The sequence below is a fragment of the Lathamus discolor genome, chromosome 3 (assembly GCF_037157495.1).
Source record: "Lathamus discolor isolate bLatDis1 chromosome 3, bLatDis1.hap1, whole genome shotgun sequence".
NCBI classification, from domain to species: Eukaryota; Metazoa; Chordata; class Aves; order Psittaciformes; family Psittacidae; genus Lathamus; species Lathamus discolor.
The window spans coordinates 8,778,408-8,799,022 of record NC_088886.1 but is presented as its reverse complement, the minus strand read 5'-3'; the positions used below and the strand labels follow the sequence as shown (position 1 = coordinate 8,799,022).

The following is a 20,615-nucleotide window of genomic DNA, read 5'->3' as shown; positions in this document are numbered from 1 at the left end:
CCAGTGGCTTCCTTCCACAATTCTGAATCCTGAGTACTCTCATGTAAACCTCAGCACTTTCACGGCATAGAATGATTCAGTATTGCTTACAAGACTAATATACACAAATCATCAAATGGGATCAAATTGATGCAGCTAGATATTGCCCTGTTCATGTTCAAGGACCACAGTTACCTGTATGCTATATTAGCAACTGCAAGTACTAGTAAATACTATTTCAGCAAACAGAGAAAGAGAAAAATTTGTTTACAGGTTTCAGTAGAATGCCATGGAAACAGATACAGAGGTAACTGTAAAAGGCACAATCCAAAGGGAAGACAGCTCTAATAGAAAGCATATACCCAAAAACAATGTATGTGTTTTCCCACCTGGAAAATGCATGGATAACTCCTATTAACATCAAGACATAAGATTATACTGAGTAGACCCCAATATCACTAAGGTCCCTGATAGGGGTATGAATTAATGAGAACCTTCAAAGTACAGCAAGATGTTTTCATACACACACTATTAGAAAAAAAAGAATAAAAATAGCTTAAAATGATCTTTTTAAAGAAAAACATTACAGCTAGAATTTCTGAAACAGTATTAAAGTATGGTAGTAGCCCTGTACAAGGAAGCTGCTCAGCACCTGCTGCCTACACTGTGCCTCGCTCCAGGCAATGTTATTCATTCCTCACTTTCATGGAGCAAAATACATCCCCTAAAAATATAAAACACAAAAATAAATAGATCTCCGGGGAAATGGAAGAGAAATCTGTTTTAAAAATAGTGAAGGAGGCTATATGTTCTAGAAAAGCCTATTTTGCATTGTTTTGTAAGATTTACACTTTAATTTGAAACCAAAGTAAGGCATAAAATTTGTATGAAAGCAATATCTGATTTATAGATAAACTTACACACAATATACTTAGCTGCAAATACCAGACCCCAGTGAGAGAAGGAAAAGGTTTTGAAAGATTATTAAAGTATGCTTGATGAATGTGGCCCTGAAAAGCCCCAAAAGATTTTTCTGAAGTTAAATAGTAAACACAATTAACACGACTTTTGCTACAAAAACCACTAAACACAATGGATTTTTTTAATTAATTTTCAATGTTATTACATGCTTCTATTGAGCTGGAATTGACTCCATCCACTAACTGTACTCTCAGACAGCTCTTCTGTCCATAAGACCTTACCATCTAGATAAAGAAACAGCCATTCTGTTGTCATACGCAGAGGAAGCCATACAGTAACCATGATCCACCATAAGTTAACATCTTATGGGTTAAAGTTTTGTGACAGTAGAAGTTTTTAAGAAAGATATATTTATGATGTTCAGATAATGTGCAGCTTCATCAAATGCATTACTAATTAACCAATAAAAAGGAGCAGGTGTAAAGGCTTACAAGAATACATTACTGTACACTTACAGCCTAACCTCACTATCCATATTCAAACAAGGCTCCTAGCTAAAGGTAAATCACATAATTCTTGGGAGTCTTGCATGCATTAGGACACCTTAGATTTACATATTATTATTCACAGTGGATGTTTCATTACATTTGCTTTGAGAAAATGTACCATCTATATGGGTATTCATGTGTTTCGTATATGCATGACTTTCTGAGTTGTATATATTGCGTAGCTTATGACCAGATTGTTCGACCTTCTTCCTTGGATAAAGCAGCCAGCAGAGTGCTTCTTCACAAGCTCAACTCAGAAGGCAGAGCCCACATTCTTCCACTAAACTAACATCATCCAAAACAGGGAGAACAAATCCAAACAGCTTTTCAGAGCCAGTCCAGGCCCAGTCCATCTCCCATATTGCTTACAGGCTTTGTTTGGAGGACTGCTAGCTAAGACAGGCCAAAACTGGGCCAGGAACTGTACTAACAGTTGCATGGTGAGGATGTCACTGAAAAATAACTTGCCCTGAGCCCTGACTTTTAAGTTTGCTTGAATAGACATTGCTTCAATCATGCTATTTGAACCAAGGTACTACAACACACCGTCACAGCAAGACTGGAATGGGTCGCCAGAGTTCATGCTGTTCATCTGCTCCAAAGAGAACCTGCCTTCACAACACTGCTCTTTTGCATAGAAGTTCTCTCCTACTGTTACCAAAGCCTGCACCTAAGCCACAAAGTTTTCACTACAAGAAACTGCCAGTAAAAACACTTTTATTTCACTAAGTTTTTGAAAGGATAACTTACCATTTTGGTCTGCTTGTGGATTTCACCATTGGAGCCATCCCATCTCTATAGAGGCTTTTTGTTTTACTGAAGTTGACAACATTGAAAATTACTCTCTGGATAAAAAAAAAAAAAAAGAGGGAGAGATCAGTTATAAATTATGAAAGAGTTTATATGAGACTGTATATACCAGCTGCATAAAAATAACACAGAAAATATATGGAATACTTATGTATCTTATGAATTAGTGTTACTTTCCACAGATCTCAGATAATGGGTATCCTATCTGTTCCCGGTATTTTAACAGTCCATATCGTTTTACACTGCAGCGAATGGAATGTACGTTTTGAATTTAGTATGATGGTTTTCCAGTAAGTATTCTAAGCCACACAATAAAATAGGTTACTCAGATCTAAAACAGAAGGTTTGGTTAAACAAGGAGCTGCTGGGCAAACTCAAGTGGAAAAGGAGAATCTATGGATTATGGAAGGAGGGGCTGGCCGCTTGGGAGGAATATAGGACAGTTGTTAGAGGATGTAGGGAGGCAATTAGGACAGCTAAGGCCTCCTTGGAACTCAATCTTGCTAGTCAGGTTAAAGACAATAGAAAGGGCTTCTTCAAATACATAGCAAATAAAACTAAAACAAGAGGCAATATAGGCCCACTGCTGAACGAAGTGGGTACCCTGGAGACAGAGGATATAAAGAAGGCAGAGGTGCTGAATGCCTTCTTTGCCTCTGTCTTTACTCCTGCAGACTCTCGCCGAGGGCCCCGGATTTCTATAGCCCCAGAAGGAGTCAGGACAAAGGAGGAGTTTGCTTTGGTAGATGAGGATTGGGTTAGGGATCAGCTATGCAAACTGGACATCTGTAAATCGATGGGTCCGGATGGAATGCACCCACGGGTGCTGAGGGAGCTGGCGGAGGTCATTGCTAGGCCACTTTCCATCATCTTTGGTAAGTCGTGGGAAACGGGCGAGGTGCCTGAGGATTGGCGGATGGCAAAGGTCACACCAATCTATAAGAAGGGCAAGAAGGAGGACCCGGGTAATTATAGACCGGTCAGCCTTACCTCCATCCCTGGAAAGGTGATGGAACAACTTATTCTTGACTCCATCACTAGGCATATCAAGGATGAGGGGGTCATTAAGAACAGCCAACATGGTTTTATGAGGGGGAAGTCATGTATGACCAACCTTATAGCCTTCTATGAGGAAGTGACTAGGTGGAGGGATGATGGTAGAGCGGTAGATGTAGTTTTTCTTGATTTCAGTAAGGCATTTGATACTGTCTCCCACAGCATCCTCATAGATAAGCTAAAGAAGTGTGGGCTTGACGATCAAGTAGTGAGGTGGATCGAGAACTGGTTGAAAGGAAGAAGGCAGAGTTGTGGTCAATGGCGCAGAATCTAGCTGGAGGTCTGTGACTAGTGGAGTTCCCCAGGGGTCGGTGCTGGGACCGGTGCTGTTTAATATTTTCATCAATGACCTGGATGAGGGAACTGAGTGCACCATCAGCAAGTTTGCTGATGACACAAAACTGGGAGGAGTGGCTGACACACCAGAGGACTGTGCTGCCATTCAGCGAGACCTGGACAGGCTGGAGAGTTGGGCGGGGAGAAACTTGATGAAATTTAACAAGGGCAAGTGTAGAGTCTTGCATCTGGGGAAGAACAACCCCATGTACCAGTACAGGTTGGGGGTTGACCTGCTGGAAAGTAGTGAACGGGAAAGGGACCTGGGGGTCCTGGTGGATAGGAGGATGACCATGAGCCAGCAATGTGCTCTTGTGGCCAAGAAGGCAAATGGCATCTTAGGGTGCATTAGAAAGGGAGTGGTTAGTAGGTCAAGAGAGGTTCTCCTCCCCCTCTACTCAGCCTTGGTGAGGCCGCATCTGGAATATTGCGTCCAGTTCTGGGCCCCTCTGTTCAAGAAGGACAGGGAATTGCTTGAAGGAGTCCAGCGCAGAGCCACAAAGATGATTAAGGGAGTGGAACATCTCCCTTATGAGGAGAGGCTGAGGGAGCTGGGTCTCTTTAGCTTGCAAAAGAGGAGACTGAGGGGTGACCTCATCAATGTTTACAAATATGTGAAGGGTAGGTGTCAGGATGATGGAGCTAGGCTTTTTTCAGTGATATCCAGTGATAGGACAAGGGGCAATGGGTGTAAACTGGAACATAGGAAGTTCCACGTTAACATCAGGAAGAACTTCTTTACTGTAAGAGTGACAGAGCACTGGAACAGGTTGCCCAGGGGGGTTGTGGAGTCTCCTACACTGGAGATATTCAAGGCCCGCCTGGACAAGTTCCTGTGTGATGTACTGTAGGTTACCCTGCTCTTGCAGGGGGGTTGGACTAGATGATCTTTTTAGGTCCCTTCCAACCCTTGGGATTCTGTGATTCTGTGATGGAAAGCTGGGATAGACAGAGTAGCAGACCTCATGAAAACCTTTCAGCTGCTTCATAGAATCATATAACAGAATCATAGAATCATTTAGGTTGGAAAATAACTTTAAGATCATCAAGTTCAACCATTACCCCAGCACTGTCAAGTCCACCACTAAAGGTTGTCCCCAAGCACCACATTTACACATCTTTTAAAGACCTCCAGGGATGGTGATGCAACCACTTCCCTGGGCAGCCTGTTCCAATACCTGACAACCCTGTTGGTGAAGAATTTTTTCCCAATATCCAATCTGAACCAAACCTGGCATAACATCCCTCTGTAAAGTTTTCCTTCCCTCCAGCAGAGCAACAGTATCAGCAACTTGGTGTCATCTGCAAATTTACGGAGTGTGCACTTGATCCCTCAACCTGCATAGCAGCAGGAAAAAGTAAAGTTTTCTCATTTTCTTTCCCCAAAGAAAGGAATATTTTTCTTCACTTCCCTCTGCAAAAGGAAGAATTTTACTCTGCAAATCTCTACAGGATACCTACACAGTAGAAACTGCACATAGCCATCATTCATTTGAATATGATAGAGAAGAAGAAGAGTCAAATTCTGCTCTCAGTTTACACTAATAGCTTTGGGAAAACTAGCTGATATTTATCAGTTCAAAGGAAAAGCAAAATCTAGATCTTTGTTAGTAACGGACTGGTACTGAAAGTAAATTCATGCTGAGTGAAGAAAAGAGAAAACAGAGACAAAACCTTCTTCCTCACCATCTGTCTGCTCTAAGTCATTTTATGCAAAATTACTTATTCTGCTTCTCTTAAGAAAGTCTAGGTTGGATTTAGCTCATCTCATATAGTACATTTACTTTGCAGACTTTAAATCCAGTGTACCTGCTTTGTCCTATTTTTTTTATAATGAACTTTAGCGCATGCATCAAACCAAAATGTGAAGACTAGCTTAATTTTTATATAATATACAGGATATAGTAATATCTTCCATTTTTACCTGTCTCTTCAAATTTCTTTTTCAGAGGTATCAGTGAAGACAGACCACTAAAAATAGTGGCCTAAGAATACCCTAAGTAGTCACACATTTGTTTTTAGAACAAACTATTGCATTGTTTACACTCTTGAATAATGGTTCCTGAGAAGTCTGAGAATTAAATAGCAGCTGTTTGAAACCAGACAATTCTGACTAAACGAGTCAGATCAATTAAGCTTTCATATGTAAAATTTTGCAAAAACAAATCTGGACCTTCCAGGCAGTCTGCTCAGGGAAGAGTGATTTAGAACACTAAAGTGATAGCAATCAGCAGTGGGACACTTACAACAGGAGCCATGCACATTTACACTCCTATGTGGGGCAGATAGGAATCCAGGTAAACCACCTACCTGATTAAGTATCTCTGTACTCAAGAAAAACTAGTTTTTCTGAGGTGAGGTAGTGCTGAAGAGTTTGTAAACGGAAGCACAAGCTGCTCTGTGTGCAAACTCTGCAAATTAGCCAAAACAGACTCTAAGAATAAGCTGTAGGTTTTACTGAAACGGACTCAAAAACTAGCCAGTTAGAAAAACACTTCCGTAATGATGTTAACTCAATTCTGTACCAAAGTTAATGAGCAAACTACATATCCCTATACATGAGTTTTCATTAATTTACTCTATTGCAGCATTTTGAGATTTCTAATGGTCATGAGTTAAGCTTATTTTTGCAGCTCTTGCTGGAACCATGCATTTCATTTACAAAATGTTGCATTTGTAATTTTAATTATTTAGGATACTGCTTCTCTGATGAAATATCCATCTTGGGAGGCCTCTAGATATTTTCCATCTTCTTATGTTTACAATGTATGGCTCAAAGTTAGATAATGATATTTAGGTCTCTCTATTCCACATTCTACATGGAAACATTTTCCTGTATTAAAATGCTGAGTTTCTCCTCTGTTACTTAACTCTTCATATTTGCAAAAACAAATTAAGTTGCAACAAATTGGTTTGTTAATCTTGATGTTTGCATGGAGTGAATGAAACAAACAAGATCTCCAAACCAATTGCCTTAAACTTTGGATGCAATCATGTCACTGTTGGAAAGAGAAAGTTGCTAATTTTGTTACATACTGACTCAGAGCAGACAGCTGGTAGAGAATGTTCTTATTCCAATCAAGCTTATTTTGTATAATGAGTTGGGCAAATGTACACAACTGGGTAAGCAATGTATATAAAAACAAAAATATGCAGCTCATTTAACAAAACAGTGCAGATTATAACATTTCTACCACTCCTGTTCAGCACGGAGCAAGCAGTTAGCAATGCGTGCAGTTCTCCCAGCATGGAATAGAGCTAGATTGGCAGAACCAAAAATTTAACAGCACAGAAGAGAACTTTATCAACATACACCACTAAAGTAATAAAGTACACAAACTGAAGCACTCAAATAGGCAGCTGAACTCAGTCAAGTATTCCTGGTGATAGTTAAAACAGTCCATGCAGCTCAGCCAGTGGAGTGTGCAAAAATGTAATGACTACAGTATGCACACCTTAGCCAGGAAAATATGCAGCTTGCTCAATAACGTATGCAAACATCTTTGAACTGAAGGCTATAATAAAAAGGTTGTGATACAGCATCAAGGTTTTGTTGAACGAATCTCGGTTTTGGTCTAATTTTGGTCTCTACTGACATTCTTTAACACACCAGTTATACACTGTAACAAGGAATAGAACTAGATATACACTATGCACATGAAAACATGCTTCTGTAAGAAAATTATCACTATTGTGTATGGGTTTATGAATTCTAGAGATGTGCAACGGGTGGCATGTTATAAGCAATATAATTCAGATATTCAAAAATGAAAAAAGACTTAGCAACTTTTATTTATTTTTTTAAAGAAGTGCCAAGTTAAGAAAATAAAACTGGATTCAATGCACTTACAAATTCCCTAGAAATTGCTCTGGTCTCCAGAGCATCAATCCAGAGAAAAAAGGCAGAAATCTTTCCAATAAGAATACTTGTATTGATTTTATAGGGTATGAATAGCACTAAAAGAAGCAATACTCAAACTGATGCTGTACCAGAAATGATAATTGTGTGATTTCACTTCAGTTATGGTACATTATTGATCTACTGCATTATTCTGACAAACTGATCTGCAACTTCTGGGTCAGTGAAAGAGGCATGGTGTAAAACAGCCTCTTCGTACACCACCGAGTAAAACCATGCTATCTGGGGGGTGCGCAAGGATGTATTGTGGCTTGGAACTAGATGATCTTTAAGGTCCCTTCCAACTCTAACCATTCCATGATTCTGTGATTCATCTTATGCAGGAAGACAACTGCTGCAGACTCAGACTCCATGTGTAGACTGCAAGACCTGAGACAGATGTTGGGAACATGAGACAAGGCAGGGATGCTCTGCCTTCTGAGAGAAGATGGAAGATGTTCTCTTTCCAAATGTTCAGTAAGTATGCATTTGGAAGTATCTTGCTGCTAAAACCATTAAGAGAGAAAAGTGAGGAAAGGCTTGGTCCTGCCTTTAGACTTAAAATTTACTAACTAAATCTGCTTTTCCCAATAGACCTTTGCAAACTTACTTCTGGAATTAAAAACACAAACAGATGTTAAGGGATGCTCAGTGGTTTTAGCATGAGCAAGATAAAGATGAACCTTGAACATAAGGGATAAAAATGGCTTAAATGTGTCACACAATCCATCTTATTACCAGAAGTCTGCAGTTGCCTGACTGGGGCTAGAAGGAGCTGATAGGTTTTGGGGGGGAAAGCACACATCAGGGTGGTTTTGCAATGGAGCTGAAGGCATTGAGCACAGATACTCATATTACACATCATATTCCAACAGGTCTGTGTGAGCACAGGGTGAACTCTGATCCCTTAAACATTCATTGTTCACCCACATTCTGGGAAGTTTTCCATCTGAACCTACCAACTGAAGCACATAAATGCAAAAAAAAAGCCACACCTTTGCCAAAGGTTAAGTGCCTTCCCCCACCATAAGGACATATCAGGTCCCTTCAAAAAGACTGCCAGATTTATTTTGCGTGGTTTTCCCTAGATGACTTCTCAGGAATAGCTGAGCTGCCTTGACTGACATTAAAAGACACAAAAAAACTCAACAAACAAACCGAAGAACACCACACAATTCTGCCTGAGGCAGACACCTGGCACAGAAAATTTTGTGTCAAATCACTAAGTATGAGAAGTTATAACTAACTGAAAATAGGGTTTGCAGTAGGAAGTGTCAGCATCCTTAATATTGATGCAACGTACACATATTAAATATTAACAAGTATATAATATATTAAAGTAATAGCATAATATTGTAAATTCAGTGGACACTGCTGCATGCTACAAGTATGACACAAACTTCACTATGAGCTGACAAAGTACCTGAGGACCAGTTGTTTGAAGTCAGGCTGAGACAATTTCACCATTTAACCACCCACAATAAGAGGACTGGTCACTAAGTAGTAATGTTGAGGCCTTGCGGTTGAAATTAAGTCTGAGCTTTTGTGCTCTGAGCATTAGAGATCCAAAGGTCTGGAATACCATGGTGCTTTGCTTTGCTTTGCATCCACTGCTTGATGTGTTGGTTTCATCTCCTGCTGATTCTTTAGGTATTACAGTGTTTTGTGAATTCCTGAAACCTGCACCTTTTTGTGAGCTGGTGCGCTAGTGAAACTCTTGGTTATATTAGCCTTTCCTTACTTCCTTCTTCTAAAATCTTTTATAAACATAACTTTTCATCCCTTTAAAGGGCAGATCTACTTCAGAATAGCATTCCATTAGAGAAAATAGAAAGGGGAAAAAAACCCCAACCCAAACAAACAACAGGCAACACAAAGAAAGAACTTCTCAAGCCCACCCCACAACTTGTGAGATTTTTAGTCACCATTTCTGAATGTCAGAAACTGGCAACATGGGATTGCTGCCTTCTCATGAAGAAGCGCTGCATTTTGATGTTTGTGTCAGAAGGTCTTTGGGATCTTTCCTGACAAAGCACCTTATACAAAGCTATACAAAAATAAATTATACTGGAGGGACTTCAAACTGGAGAGGAAAAAAGTGTCACCTGCAACTGTTAACAATGCTGAAGAAAACAAGTTATATAAGTCAGGACTGTGCAAAATCCCCAACGAAAACTTACAAAGCACATTTTTCTGACCTTTGAAAATTTAAATCATTCATTACTGCTAACATTTTAAAATATAACCCACACTTTCTATTTCCCTTTGTAGGAACACATGTCCTTTCAAATGGAGAAGTTTTTAATATTGATAGCATTTCACCTTCCCTTCTGCTAAGGAGATTTCAAACCCTGGTGATGCCCAGGAGGGCAAAATAAACCCTCACCTACTGAGGGAGGATGTGAAGGACCATACAGAGCTTCACCAGGCTCACTAATCAGCTGCACCTGCATCTTGTTAATTGGAAATTGTCAAGTCTTCCAAGGTAACAAAGTCTTAGGAAAGTGATGCAGAAAATGGGCTGCAGGTTGTGTATTATAGGATCAGTTTTCCCTTGGTAGAGCTCTTCATTTAGTTACTTAAAAGAGAGAAATGCAAAAAGCTGGGCTGTTACAAAGAGCAACGTTAAAATAAGACTCGAAGGATTTCAGTACAGAAAGACCTCCAGTACATTGCTATGCCAACTATAAAATGAGCTTAGCATTTATCATGGTATTTATCTGTGTATTTGAGATAGTCACGCTAGCCCCGCACCCGTAAGATGTATTAGTGTTTTTCAGTTAATGGGGCATAAGTATATCTTAATGACAAAAATTCTTCTTAAATAATAACCAGTTTAGCCATTTGCCCTGCTTATCTGTCCTTTCTGGCAGTTCTTTCTCTGCCTCCAAACCAACACACTTAAGCACAGTCCCACAGTAGATCTAACACCTATGTAAGGGAGTGTTTCCCATTTGGTATTTCACCAGCAAAATCAGTGTTACCTCACTTAGATCTGGGGAAGTCCTCTTTCTAGCAGAAAGCTTTCAAGAGGATTTACAGAAGAATTTCTATGCCTTCTTCAATGTCATTGCTGTGGATTGATCGGCAGCTGACTTCTGTGCATGACCTGTTGGACTTAAACAGTGTGAGGGCAAGAGTCACTCCACCTTTCTTGTAAAAGTACAAAATCTGTTGTGGAACACCCTCCCATGTCATTGAAGTCCACTTTCTGATAAAGATTTTACTTTTCATCTGAACATCAATAATCTGAAGCCTTCAACTGAAAACTCAAAAATGTCCATTTAGAAAGCCAGCAGTGCCATGAGTTATTCCCAAGAGAGCATGGAACATCTCTCTTGGGCCAAAATCTCAAAGAGAACTTCAAGTGTGTCACAGGCATATATTGTATTGTGTTGATTCATTAAAAAGAAAATAGAAAGGGTCCTGACAGGATGTCGTCTTTTAAACCCAGCCAGCAACTAAGTACCACATAGCCACTCACTCCCCTGCTGAGCAGGATGGGGAGGAGAATTGAAAGAATGTAAATCCCACAGGCTAATGACAGTTTAAGAAATAAAATAAATTGCAATATAATAATGATGATGATAATTATAATGATAACAAGAATAATGATGGAAATAACTAGGGGAGATATAAAACTAAAAGGTGAAAGGAAAAAAAACAACAATAAACACAAGTGATGCACAGCACAACTGCTCACCACACACTGACCAATACCTGGCCCATTCCCAAGCAGCAATCATCCCCCTTCCCAGCTAACTCCCCCCTGTTTATATACTTTTCACGATGCTCTATGGTATGGAATACCCCTTTGGACAGTTTGGGTCACATATCTTGTCTCTGCTTTCTCCTGGCTTCTTGTGCCCCTCCTCACTGGCAGAGCATGAAAGACTGAAAAGCCCTTGACTAGAGTAAGGGCTACTTAGCAACAACTAAAACATCGGTGTGTTATCAGCATTGTTCTCAGAGTAAAACCAAAACTCAGCACTGCAGCAGCTACTAGGAAGAAAATTTACTCTATCCCAGCTGAAACCAGGAAACTGGGCACATAACCAGGCTACAGAGGTATTTAAAATAGGTTTGAAACTGAAATCTTCTTGCCAAACTTTTTCTATTCTTTGTAGCAAAAGGTCAAAATATTTGGGGAAAAAAAAATGGAAAAGAAAAGGCATCTTTATTTAAACAGCTCAGAAAAGAGGGCACTTTCATTTTCTGTTACCTATATTTTCATATATATGGTCTTTGGCAAAAGAGCCACTTCTAGTTATATTGCTATGAAATTGCAGAGCCACAGGAATATGTGAGCCACTTTTTATTTGACGTTTGATAAGTGTCTTGCCTGTTGGTCTTGCCATTGACTTTCTCCATATACATGGGTAATATTTTCAGGAATCAGTTGAAATATAAAATAAGAAAACAGTGCATGGTCCTTCACTGAGACTTTCTTAACTAGCTAAATTATTTCCTAATATATCCCATGCCTGTTACAGCCATTGCCAGATGACATTTGAAGTAGTGTCATGTATTAAACTCTTTCTACATAATTACAGAAGCTATCCATGTTTAGGTTCTATGTTCTTTTCAATCAGTATTATGGCTGCAGGTGGATAGTAACAGCTGGCTGTTCTGGAACGTGTGAGCAAAATTTGCGGATATCTTACATCCCTCAAGAGGAAGCAGCTGAAAAGATGTTTTCCTTTCCCTAATAGAAATTATTTAGCCAGTGAGAAGAAATGCTACAAAGTTTAGTAGGCTTTCAAACAGTTAGAATAATTACCTGTTCTTAATGGTTCAAAAAGACAATGCTATCAAGGATATGTTTTCTGGACCAAATCCTGTTCATGGTGCAGGGCCCATAGGAGGCCTGTAAATAATGAGATCAATCTGGGAAAAGAGAAAAGGGCCAGGAAATATCTCCACAACATTGTTATAGGGAATCACTGTTCAGAAAAAATCCCTGTTTATGAGCATTGGCATAAGGTGTGCCACTGAAGACCAGAGAATGAAGCATTAAGTTCATATAAGAGCACCCTGGTCACCTGTTTTTTTTTTCCCTATAAAGTCTGCTTTTCTGGGTCCTTCATAATGCACAGCCTATGACCCAGAATTAAAGCCTCTCTTACCAGCAAGAGATATACTTACCAACGAATTAGACATTTATGACAGATACCAAAGTGATGTACAGCTATAATTACTCAAGCTTAAAGCATGCAGGTGGAGTGCTGAAAACTGACACTCTCACAAAAATACTGTGAGAGAGTAGGTGAGAGTGGTTCAAACAATGAGAGAGTGGCAGCGATATTTGTATGTATCATGATTCTGCTCAACCCTTGAAAACACAGAAGGTAATAATCACAATTTAAATAGCATGCAAACACAAAGGCAGCAATCCATCTGATACCCAGGCTGGAAGATGAGAATGGAAAAAAAAACCTTTTCAAGTGTAGGTCCTTGTGAGAAGCAAAAGGAAGATAAAGAAAGCCCTGCTAAGGGAGAGATTCGGATAAAGCTTTTCCAGCAATTGTTTACTTTGGATTTCTGCAGCTGCCATTTTTCACAGTTAAAAGCTATTGTTTGTCTGGAGCTTGTGGGAAAAACCTGTGGGGGAAAAGGAGGATGATAACACGTAGAAAGAAAGACAGAATATATGGGAGAGCTCAAACCTAGCACCAATGTATTTGCCTCAGTGCTCTCTGATGGGTTACAAAAACAAAGACATTTTGATGTGCACAATCACTAGTTATTACTGCCAGCAGTCCTAGTCACGTTACTGGGATCATAGCTTTGCAAAGTACAAAACCTCTTTATTTACTTCTCCAGTAACTAAGCACAGATGGGCTTTGTGTCCAGGTTATTCACGGAGGTCCTTGGTTTTCTCTTGTTTTTAATTCAAGCATTTTGGTTGCTATTACAATGAAACCTTTGAACCTTCTCTGTTCTTCCAAGCATGGGTCTGAATAGTAATAGAAAAAGGGTTTTCCATATTGTTCCCTTATATTTAGACAGATTTGGAATTGGATCCTTTCTGGAGTAGCTGCAGTGCTGATGGAGAACACACCCTAAATTTGTTTTGTGTTAAAATATAAACTCTATGTTATCAATTTCATGAACTAAAAGATATTGTTGCAGCATGTACGCTCTTGTTTTCTTCTGCAAAATTACTAATCCCTTCTATTTTTGTAGAGTTAAAATACTTTTTTTTTTACATACTCCTCTTAGCTATATCCTTTTGCAATACCGCGATATTCCCACAGTTCACTGATTTCTATAAGAAAATGTAATCGATATGTTAGTGTACATTGGAATCTTAACACTGACAACCAGTAGCTTGTGGTATTGATTTGGAAAAAAACTGATCGTGATTTCTACAGTACTTCAGCACTATTTCTTGTATTTTCAATTTTCACTCCCTTGAATTCTACTACAAGTGTCCAACTGATGTACTAAGAGACTATTCGAAGTTGTGCTTCAAAAGAAAACCCAAGGGTAAGTAGAAGGAAATCTGATCTAGTTCCTACTATTTTTGTACCTGTCTATTTGACGTTTTGAATAAGATCTCAGAACTGCCTTAACCAACCATAATAGCAAGGGGACATATGAATTGTCCTCCCAGCTTTGAAAATCCCATTCTAAAGCTGAAATGCTGAATGATAGATTCAAATGATGATCTCTGCCTGTTTGCAAAGGCGATTCACAGTGTGTGAATAAACATGTTTTGGCAGTGTGATGAACAGAACAGCTAAACAAAAGAACTGGGGGGATTTCAATAAGAAAGTTAAGTGTCTCAAAGCAATGCGCCTTGTGCTGCATTTGAACAATGCAGGTGTCATTCCTCCCTGTCACTAACCCCAAAGTGAGGGGAAAAAAATAAATAGTCAACAATGATAATGCATCATTACTGGGGAATGCAGTATAACTGCAGCCAGTCAGGTCCTCCTATTTTCAAATGCCATTGGTAAAACTTATGTCTCATCCTGACTGAGCTTTAAACGCGGATAAAAGAACATTCGTATTCAGAAATGCTCTCAAACACATAAATATTTAGTCTCACTTTGAAGTGTTCCCAGAGACTGAAAGTTAAGCAAACGTTCACACTTCCTTCCTGAATAAGGGTGGATTTCTGATTCAGGATTTAAGACAGTCTAGCAATATAGGTAAAAGAAGCTGAATTTGCCGAAATCCCATAGGCACAATTTATCCTTGGCAACTGATCAGTGTATATTGGAAGTGACGTTTCTGCAGCTTTGGGATGCAGGAACACTTTTATTACTGTTACAGATCAACTTTAAGTGCAATATTGTTTTGTTAGTTTATGTAAATCAATCTGAAATGCTGAATGAATAAAAGGAATTTGAAAATGGATTGCTCATCTTTATTGGCTTTGAACTAGGGAGTATATGGGACTTTGCTGAAACTACTACATTATATTAAGTTATAAGAAACATTGCCTAGACTCTGAGCAATTCTGGTAATTTTCCACCAAAAATGAGTCTCCAAAAAGAGATAAATACAGTACAGTGCTGAACATCTTCTCTAAAGAAATCATATCGTATATGACCAAAGCCCCTTTCAATATCTTACAGATTTGATTTTACTTCAGCTCACTTCCAAAAGGAAGTGCAGAAATCTGCTTCAAACTACCCTCTTGGTAGAGAAAACATCATCTCTAAATGGTTGCTTATTCTTCTACAAAGCAACAGTAACAGCAGACTGCAGCTATGAGGCTACTATGAATTCTCTGTGCATTTTAACAGGTAAATTCTGCACTCTTTAATATGCTGGTTTGATGGAATACTCAAGTTGCTGAAAACCCTTCTGGGGAAATGTGAAAATTGATAACACTGCTTCATAACACAGTACTTTAATACAACATCTCAATATTAACCATAACGCTGAAAAAGATCTTTTACACTTTGTGTTGTTCAATTTTTTCCTATTGGAAATGACTCAGGAGATTTTTTGGAAACAACATATAAATATAATTCCTTTCAGATTTCCTAGAATTCTGAAATCTTAACAGCAGAATACACAAACTATTTGCAAAGAAATTTGCCACCAAAGATACCAGGCATTTTTCAGTTCCCTGGTGAGTAATCAGCTGGTTTTCCAGAGTATCGTTTAAACTCTAAGCACAGCTTCCCAAAACACTAATGCAGTTTGGACATTTTGGGTTTTTTTACTGCAAAGCATATGACAAGTTTTCCTTTGGTTTTACTTAAGCCTATAGTTCACATCATGAACACTGCTCTGACAGCCAGCCTATAACCGTGTACCACAAAGTCAAAAGTCTTTGGTTAGCAAGTACAGGGAGGGAGAGGAACCCACTTACCACAATGGAGGCAGGAAAGTATGAACCAATAGAAGTGTATGCAGTGGGAGGAGTGGAATAAATAAATAAAATGTAAATAAATAAATACTAATAAATAAATAAAAATAAAAATAATTCAAAAATAACGAGGAGATTCCCACAATATTGGGTCAGTGTTGTCAACAAAACACAGGTACGTATTACATGGGAGAATACCCATTACATGTCCTCCTCCTTACACACTTGACACTGAATTCAACAGGAATTTTTGGTATGCCAGTAGTGAAGACTTAGGCTGTGAACGTGACTGTGAGAAATACAATGGTGGTTCAGATTTTGGGTGTCAGCTGCAAGGGGAGCACACAGTGTGTCCCAAGCGGGTAAAATACACGGCTTAGCGCTGCCCTAGTTCTGGATCATTAGGGATTTCCTTGGCATAAATCAAAGCAACCTAAATCATATGCTCTCACCCCAGCTGCTAAGATACCAGAGTGGGAAAGCTGAGTCATTTGTTCTCTGAGATAGCACCAAGTGCAAACTATGCCACCAAAGACTCCTCAAAACAGGGACCTTTTTTCTTCAGGTGGCAATTACAGCACAACAGGCAGAACTTGTCCACATGAAACATTCAGATCAACATCTGCAGATAAATAATCCATTCACATCAAGTAGCACTTATGCTTTCTTTATATTTAAAGGGTATAAAGACAGTTTAATAGTATTGTCAGTTTATTTGTCTATACTGTGGCCGCATAAAAATGTGACCAGGAAGAATTTTCCCTGTTAAATAATGCCCATCTTTCCAAAACTGTATGGCAGTCAGGTACCCTCGTTTTACAGAATCATAGAATGATTTGGGTTGAAAAGGACCTTAAAGATCATTTTTGTCGCATTGCTCCTAACAGTTCATGCTTTAAGACTTTTCTTTCTCAAACAATTGACTGAAAAAAGCATGTCTATAGGAAAAAAAGAAAAGCAATAACAACCTGGCAGGATAGATTAAAATTTTGTCCAAGTTTGTAACTCTATTACCCTAACCATAAACCAGATTACACGATATTTTACTAGAACACTGACAATTCTAAAACCTATTAAAAATATGAACAAATCAATAAAGATAAAGCTGAATTATACATATAAGGAACATTTTCTTTATTGAACTTTTCTTATAGATCGGTTTGAAATAGCGTTGTTCTAGACATTTGCTTGGATGAGCTTATTGCTCAGTTTTAAAGTGATAACTATAGTAGTTTTGCATTATGTCCTTACCAACAGCAAACAAGCAGAAAAATTGAAAGACATTCAGATATAAACATATATGAAGTCTTCTGTGAATAGCTGCAGGGCTTTAATCATGTTAGCAGCATGTTTATTATTTAAAAAACCCTGCTAAAATGCAGCTGGGAAAAGGAAGACTGTCTTATTATAAACATAACCACTGGTAACTATGTTGAATGACTGTAGTTACTTACATTTGCTGAGAAGACCTGTGTTACTTACTAGAATTGATAAAAAATTATGATCCTTTATATCTGCATGAAATGTAAACCTGAGAAACTGTAAAATTTAAAAAGATGTTTCAGTGTTCCCTAAACTATTTTCTTTTCTACATGTAAATGCAGGATTAGCAGAGTAAATTATAGTTCAAAACCAGGGCAGCTCTTATCCCTGTCATCTTTGGTGTCTCTGGTCAGACTTACTTCTAAGTGGGCCTTAGCTTTCCTGACCTGATCACTACCTTCCAGGACAATGGCTCTATTACTCCCAAGTCACCTGTCCTCGCTTCCACCTTCTATAACTTTTTCCCTTCTGAGTTTTCTCAGCATCTTCTTATTCATCTTGGAGGCCTCCTGGCCTTTTTGCCCCATTTCCTTCTTATTGGGACGCAATGCTGCTGAGCTTGGAGCAAGTGACTCTTGAATAGCAACCAGCAACCCCACTGGCCTATAGGGCTTTATCTATGGAACCTTACTAAGCAGGCTCCTGAAGAGACCAAAGTCTGCTCCTCTTGAAGTCGAGGGCCGTGAGCTTGTATGCCCCTCTCACTGCCCTGAGAATCAAAAACTCAACCATCTCATGACTGCTGTAGCCAAGGCTTCCCTAGAGTGTCACATTCCCAACCAGCCCCTCCCTGTTGGTGAGCACAAGGTCAAGCATGGCACCTCTCCTTGTTGGTTCCTCTATCACTTGCAAGAGTAAGTTGTCTTCCACACAACTGAGGAACCTCCTGGATTGCTTGTGCCAGGCTGTACCATCCCTGCAACAGATGCTGGGGTGGTTGAGGACCCCCATGAGGATGAGGGCTTGCAAGTGTGCTTCATTGTATTATATATACACCTAATTTTCCCAAAGAAATATGCCATTACATATACAGATTTTTCATATGAAAAAAAAACAGGGCAATTCAGTTCTCTTTTTTTCTTTCACCCCTGGGACAACCTCTCACAAGAAGAATTGTCAGTGCCTTATTTATAATGGCAGATCTCAGGTTTGACTCTGGCAGCTTTTGATCTCTTGATGGCCCAACAGCTTTCAAATATAGAAGAATCTGATGCTTTTTTGGCATCCTGCAGTGTGCCTAAACCTCAAAAGCAAGTTTTAATCCCAGAAGTGAATTACTGAAGCAGTGTAAACAAAACACAAACATCACAAAATGATGAATATCTCAAATGAAATATCTTTGTCAGACAGATGACAACTTCAGATCACTTGAAAAGCATTTGTAGAAACTCTGCAGTCTACAAACAAACTTCTGTTTTACAACCTAAAACTAAAAAAGTACATGAAAATAATGAATTATTAAAATGTCAAATATTCTTTTTCAACATCCATGCAAAAATTCAGATAGATCCATTCTTTTAAACATTTTGCCCCTATAAAAAAAGACTCCTGCATGTTTCTACATCACAGAAATACGTATAACTTCTTAGCTACAACACAACTGTCAGTAAAGAGCATACAAGAGCTTCATTGAAAACTGTCTTCAATGAAGGTCTCAGATGTGATTTATTGAAAGAGAACAGAATAAATGAGAGACTGTTATCATTTGAAGAAGTAACTTTTGATGAGTATGTGACAATGACAGTTATTTTATCCCTAGAAACCTCTTCTTGGATAGACTACATTGATTAGGCAAGACCTCTAGACAGATGCAGAATACAATTGTCCTAGATTTCAAATGGGAGAATGTCAACCTTTTTTTTTTCTCTATTAATACGTTTAACTGTTAGCAAAGCTTAAGAGTTGTTTTTTTTTTCCCTCTTGCAACAAGCAGAAGAGAAGGGAGAGTGGAAGAAGGAAGGGACCACACTATGTTGGTTGTTTTTATTATTATAGTTTTAGCACAGAGATGCAATAAAACCGGCTTGCCAATTTTCAGGTTTAAGTCCCTCAGTGCTGCTTTAAGGTTGTAGTGAATGTCATAAAATACTAGATCGATGCCTTAGTTTATTAGGCATCTTACATTTCTTTTTTTAAGCAAACTGGAAATGGAGATAAAATGTTGTAGACTAGTAGGCTTCATACTGTAACCCTTTTATACTGGCTATAACTACACTAACATAAAGATAGTTGCTATAATATCATTACTGGGAATCAAGGCACTTTGAAAATGTCTGTTCCTTATGCCAATTTATAGTGGAGTTAGATTAGCAATGAAGCACTGTACTAGTAACATGTCCATTAATTAAAAAGGGAGGGGGGAAAGAGGCACAGCAGAAACGTGAGAATACATTGGGAAATAATTCAAAGAGATTGTGGAATGACAGCAGAGGATTTGCCAGACTAATGAAATGCCTTGTTTCTAACCTTTAAATACCTGTGTGTACAGTACAAGGGCCCATTCTGGCTAAATCTGTGTTGTTAGGTTTACAAATAAAGCTGCTAAACCTTTTGCATTATTGATCAGCGATGGCATGCTTAGCCCACACATCCTATTTACATTTCATTTCTTTTACACTTCTAAGATATAATATGTCTTTTACAAAACAAGAGCTCTTTCCATTTAAACCCTGCAGTTTGTGTTCTTCATGCATTTTAATGGTTGTAAGCAATTCAGAAGGTTAGTCTTTGAACAGTAGATAAAACTGGCAATATTTATTGGTAAATAAATGTCTAATTATAATAATTTAGGAACATTTCCAATATCATGTTTTTTTTCTAAATAAATAGCTGAAAATTATCTCCTTTGTACACTGATGCTACTTAAATAAAAACTATGGAATAACTTACATCATTCTAATGTTATAATGAAGAGATTTTGCACCTATTCAAAACACAATGCAAAAATGTTTTAATTTAAAATTAATAAAAAATGGGGATTCAAATATAGTCAATCCATTCCCATGCTCTGCACAGAGACAAACTGAGCCCACCTTTCCAATGCTAGTAAAAGAGTGACCAGTGCAGCCTCAAAGACAAATTGTGATGATGTGAGCCAAGTCTTGAAAAATTTCTCGTTTCAAGACTCATTAAGACCAATTCTGATTCCTTGTGCTTGTTTCTGACATTTTGGAGCAAGAGGATGCAAAGACTAAATCCTCTTTAATAGCGGATGTGATACAAACCCACTCACTTTCTGACCAAAATTATAATACAAGTCTGTAAAAAAAGAAAAGTTTTAAAACAGTTTCCAAATCTGCTCAGAGCATTCATGAGGCAGTTTTAACATCAGTGTTTCTGAAACCAGAAAAGGAAAATCATCAGCCACTTCAAGCAGGTCCTGCTTTGACATCAGAAAGTCAATTCACTCAGCTTA

General features: G+C 38.5%; 1 protein-coding gene across 5 annotated transcripts in view; it reads right to left on the bottom strand.

The window, feature by feature from the left end:
- The window catches only part of BEND5 (BEN domain containing 5), a 977,708-nt gene that overhangs the window by 728,691 nt on the left and 228,402 nt on the right, over positions 1 to 20,615 (bottom strand). For all 5 annotated transcript variants that reach the window (XM_065673381.1, XM_065673382.1, XM_065673378.1 and 2 more), the window contains exon 4: positions 2,199 to 2,293. In XM_065673381.1, coding sequence (XP_065529453.1) covers positions 2,199 to 2,293 — 95 coding nt within the window. The remainder of the gene's footprint in view (positions 1 to 2,198; positions 2,294 to 20,615) is intronic.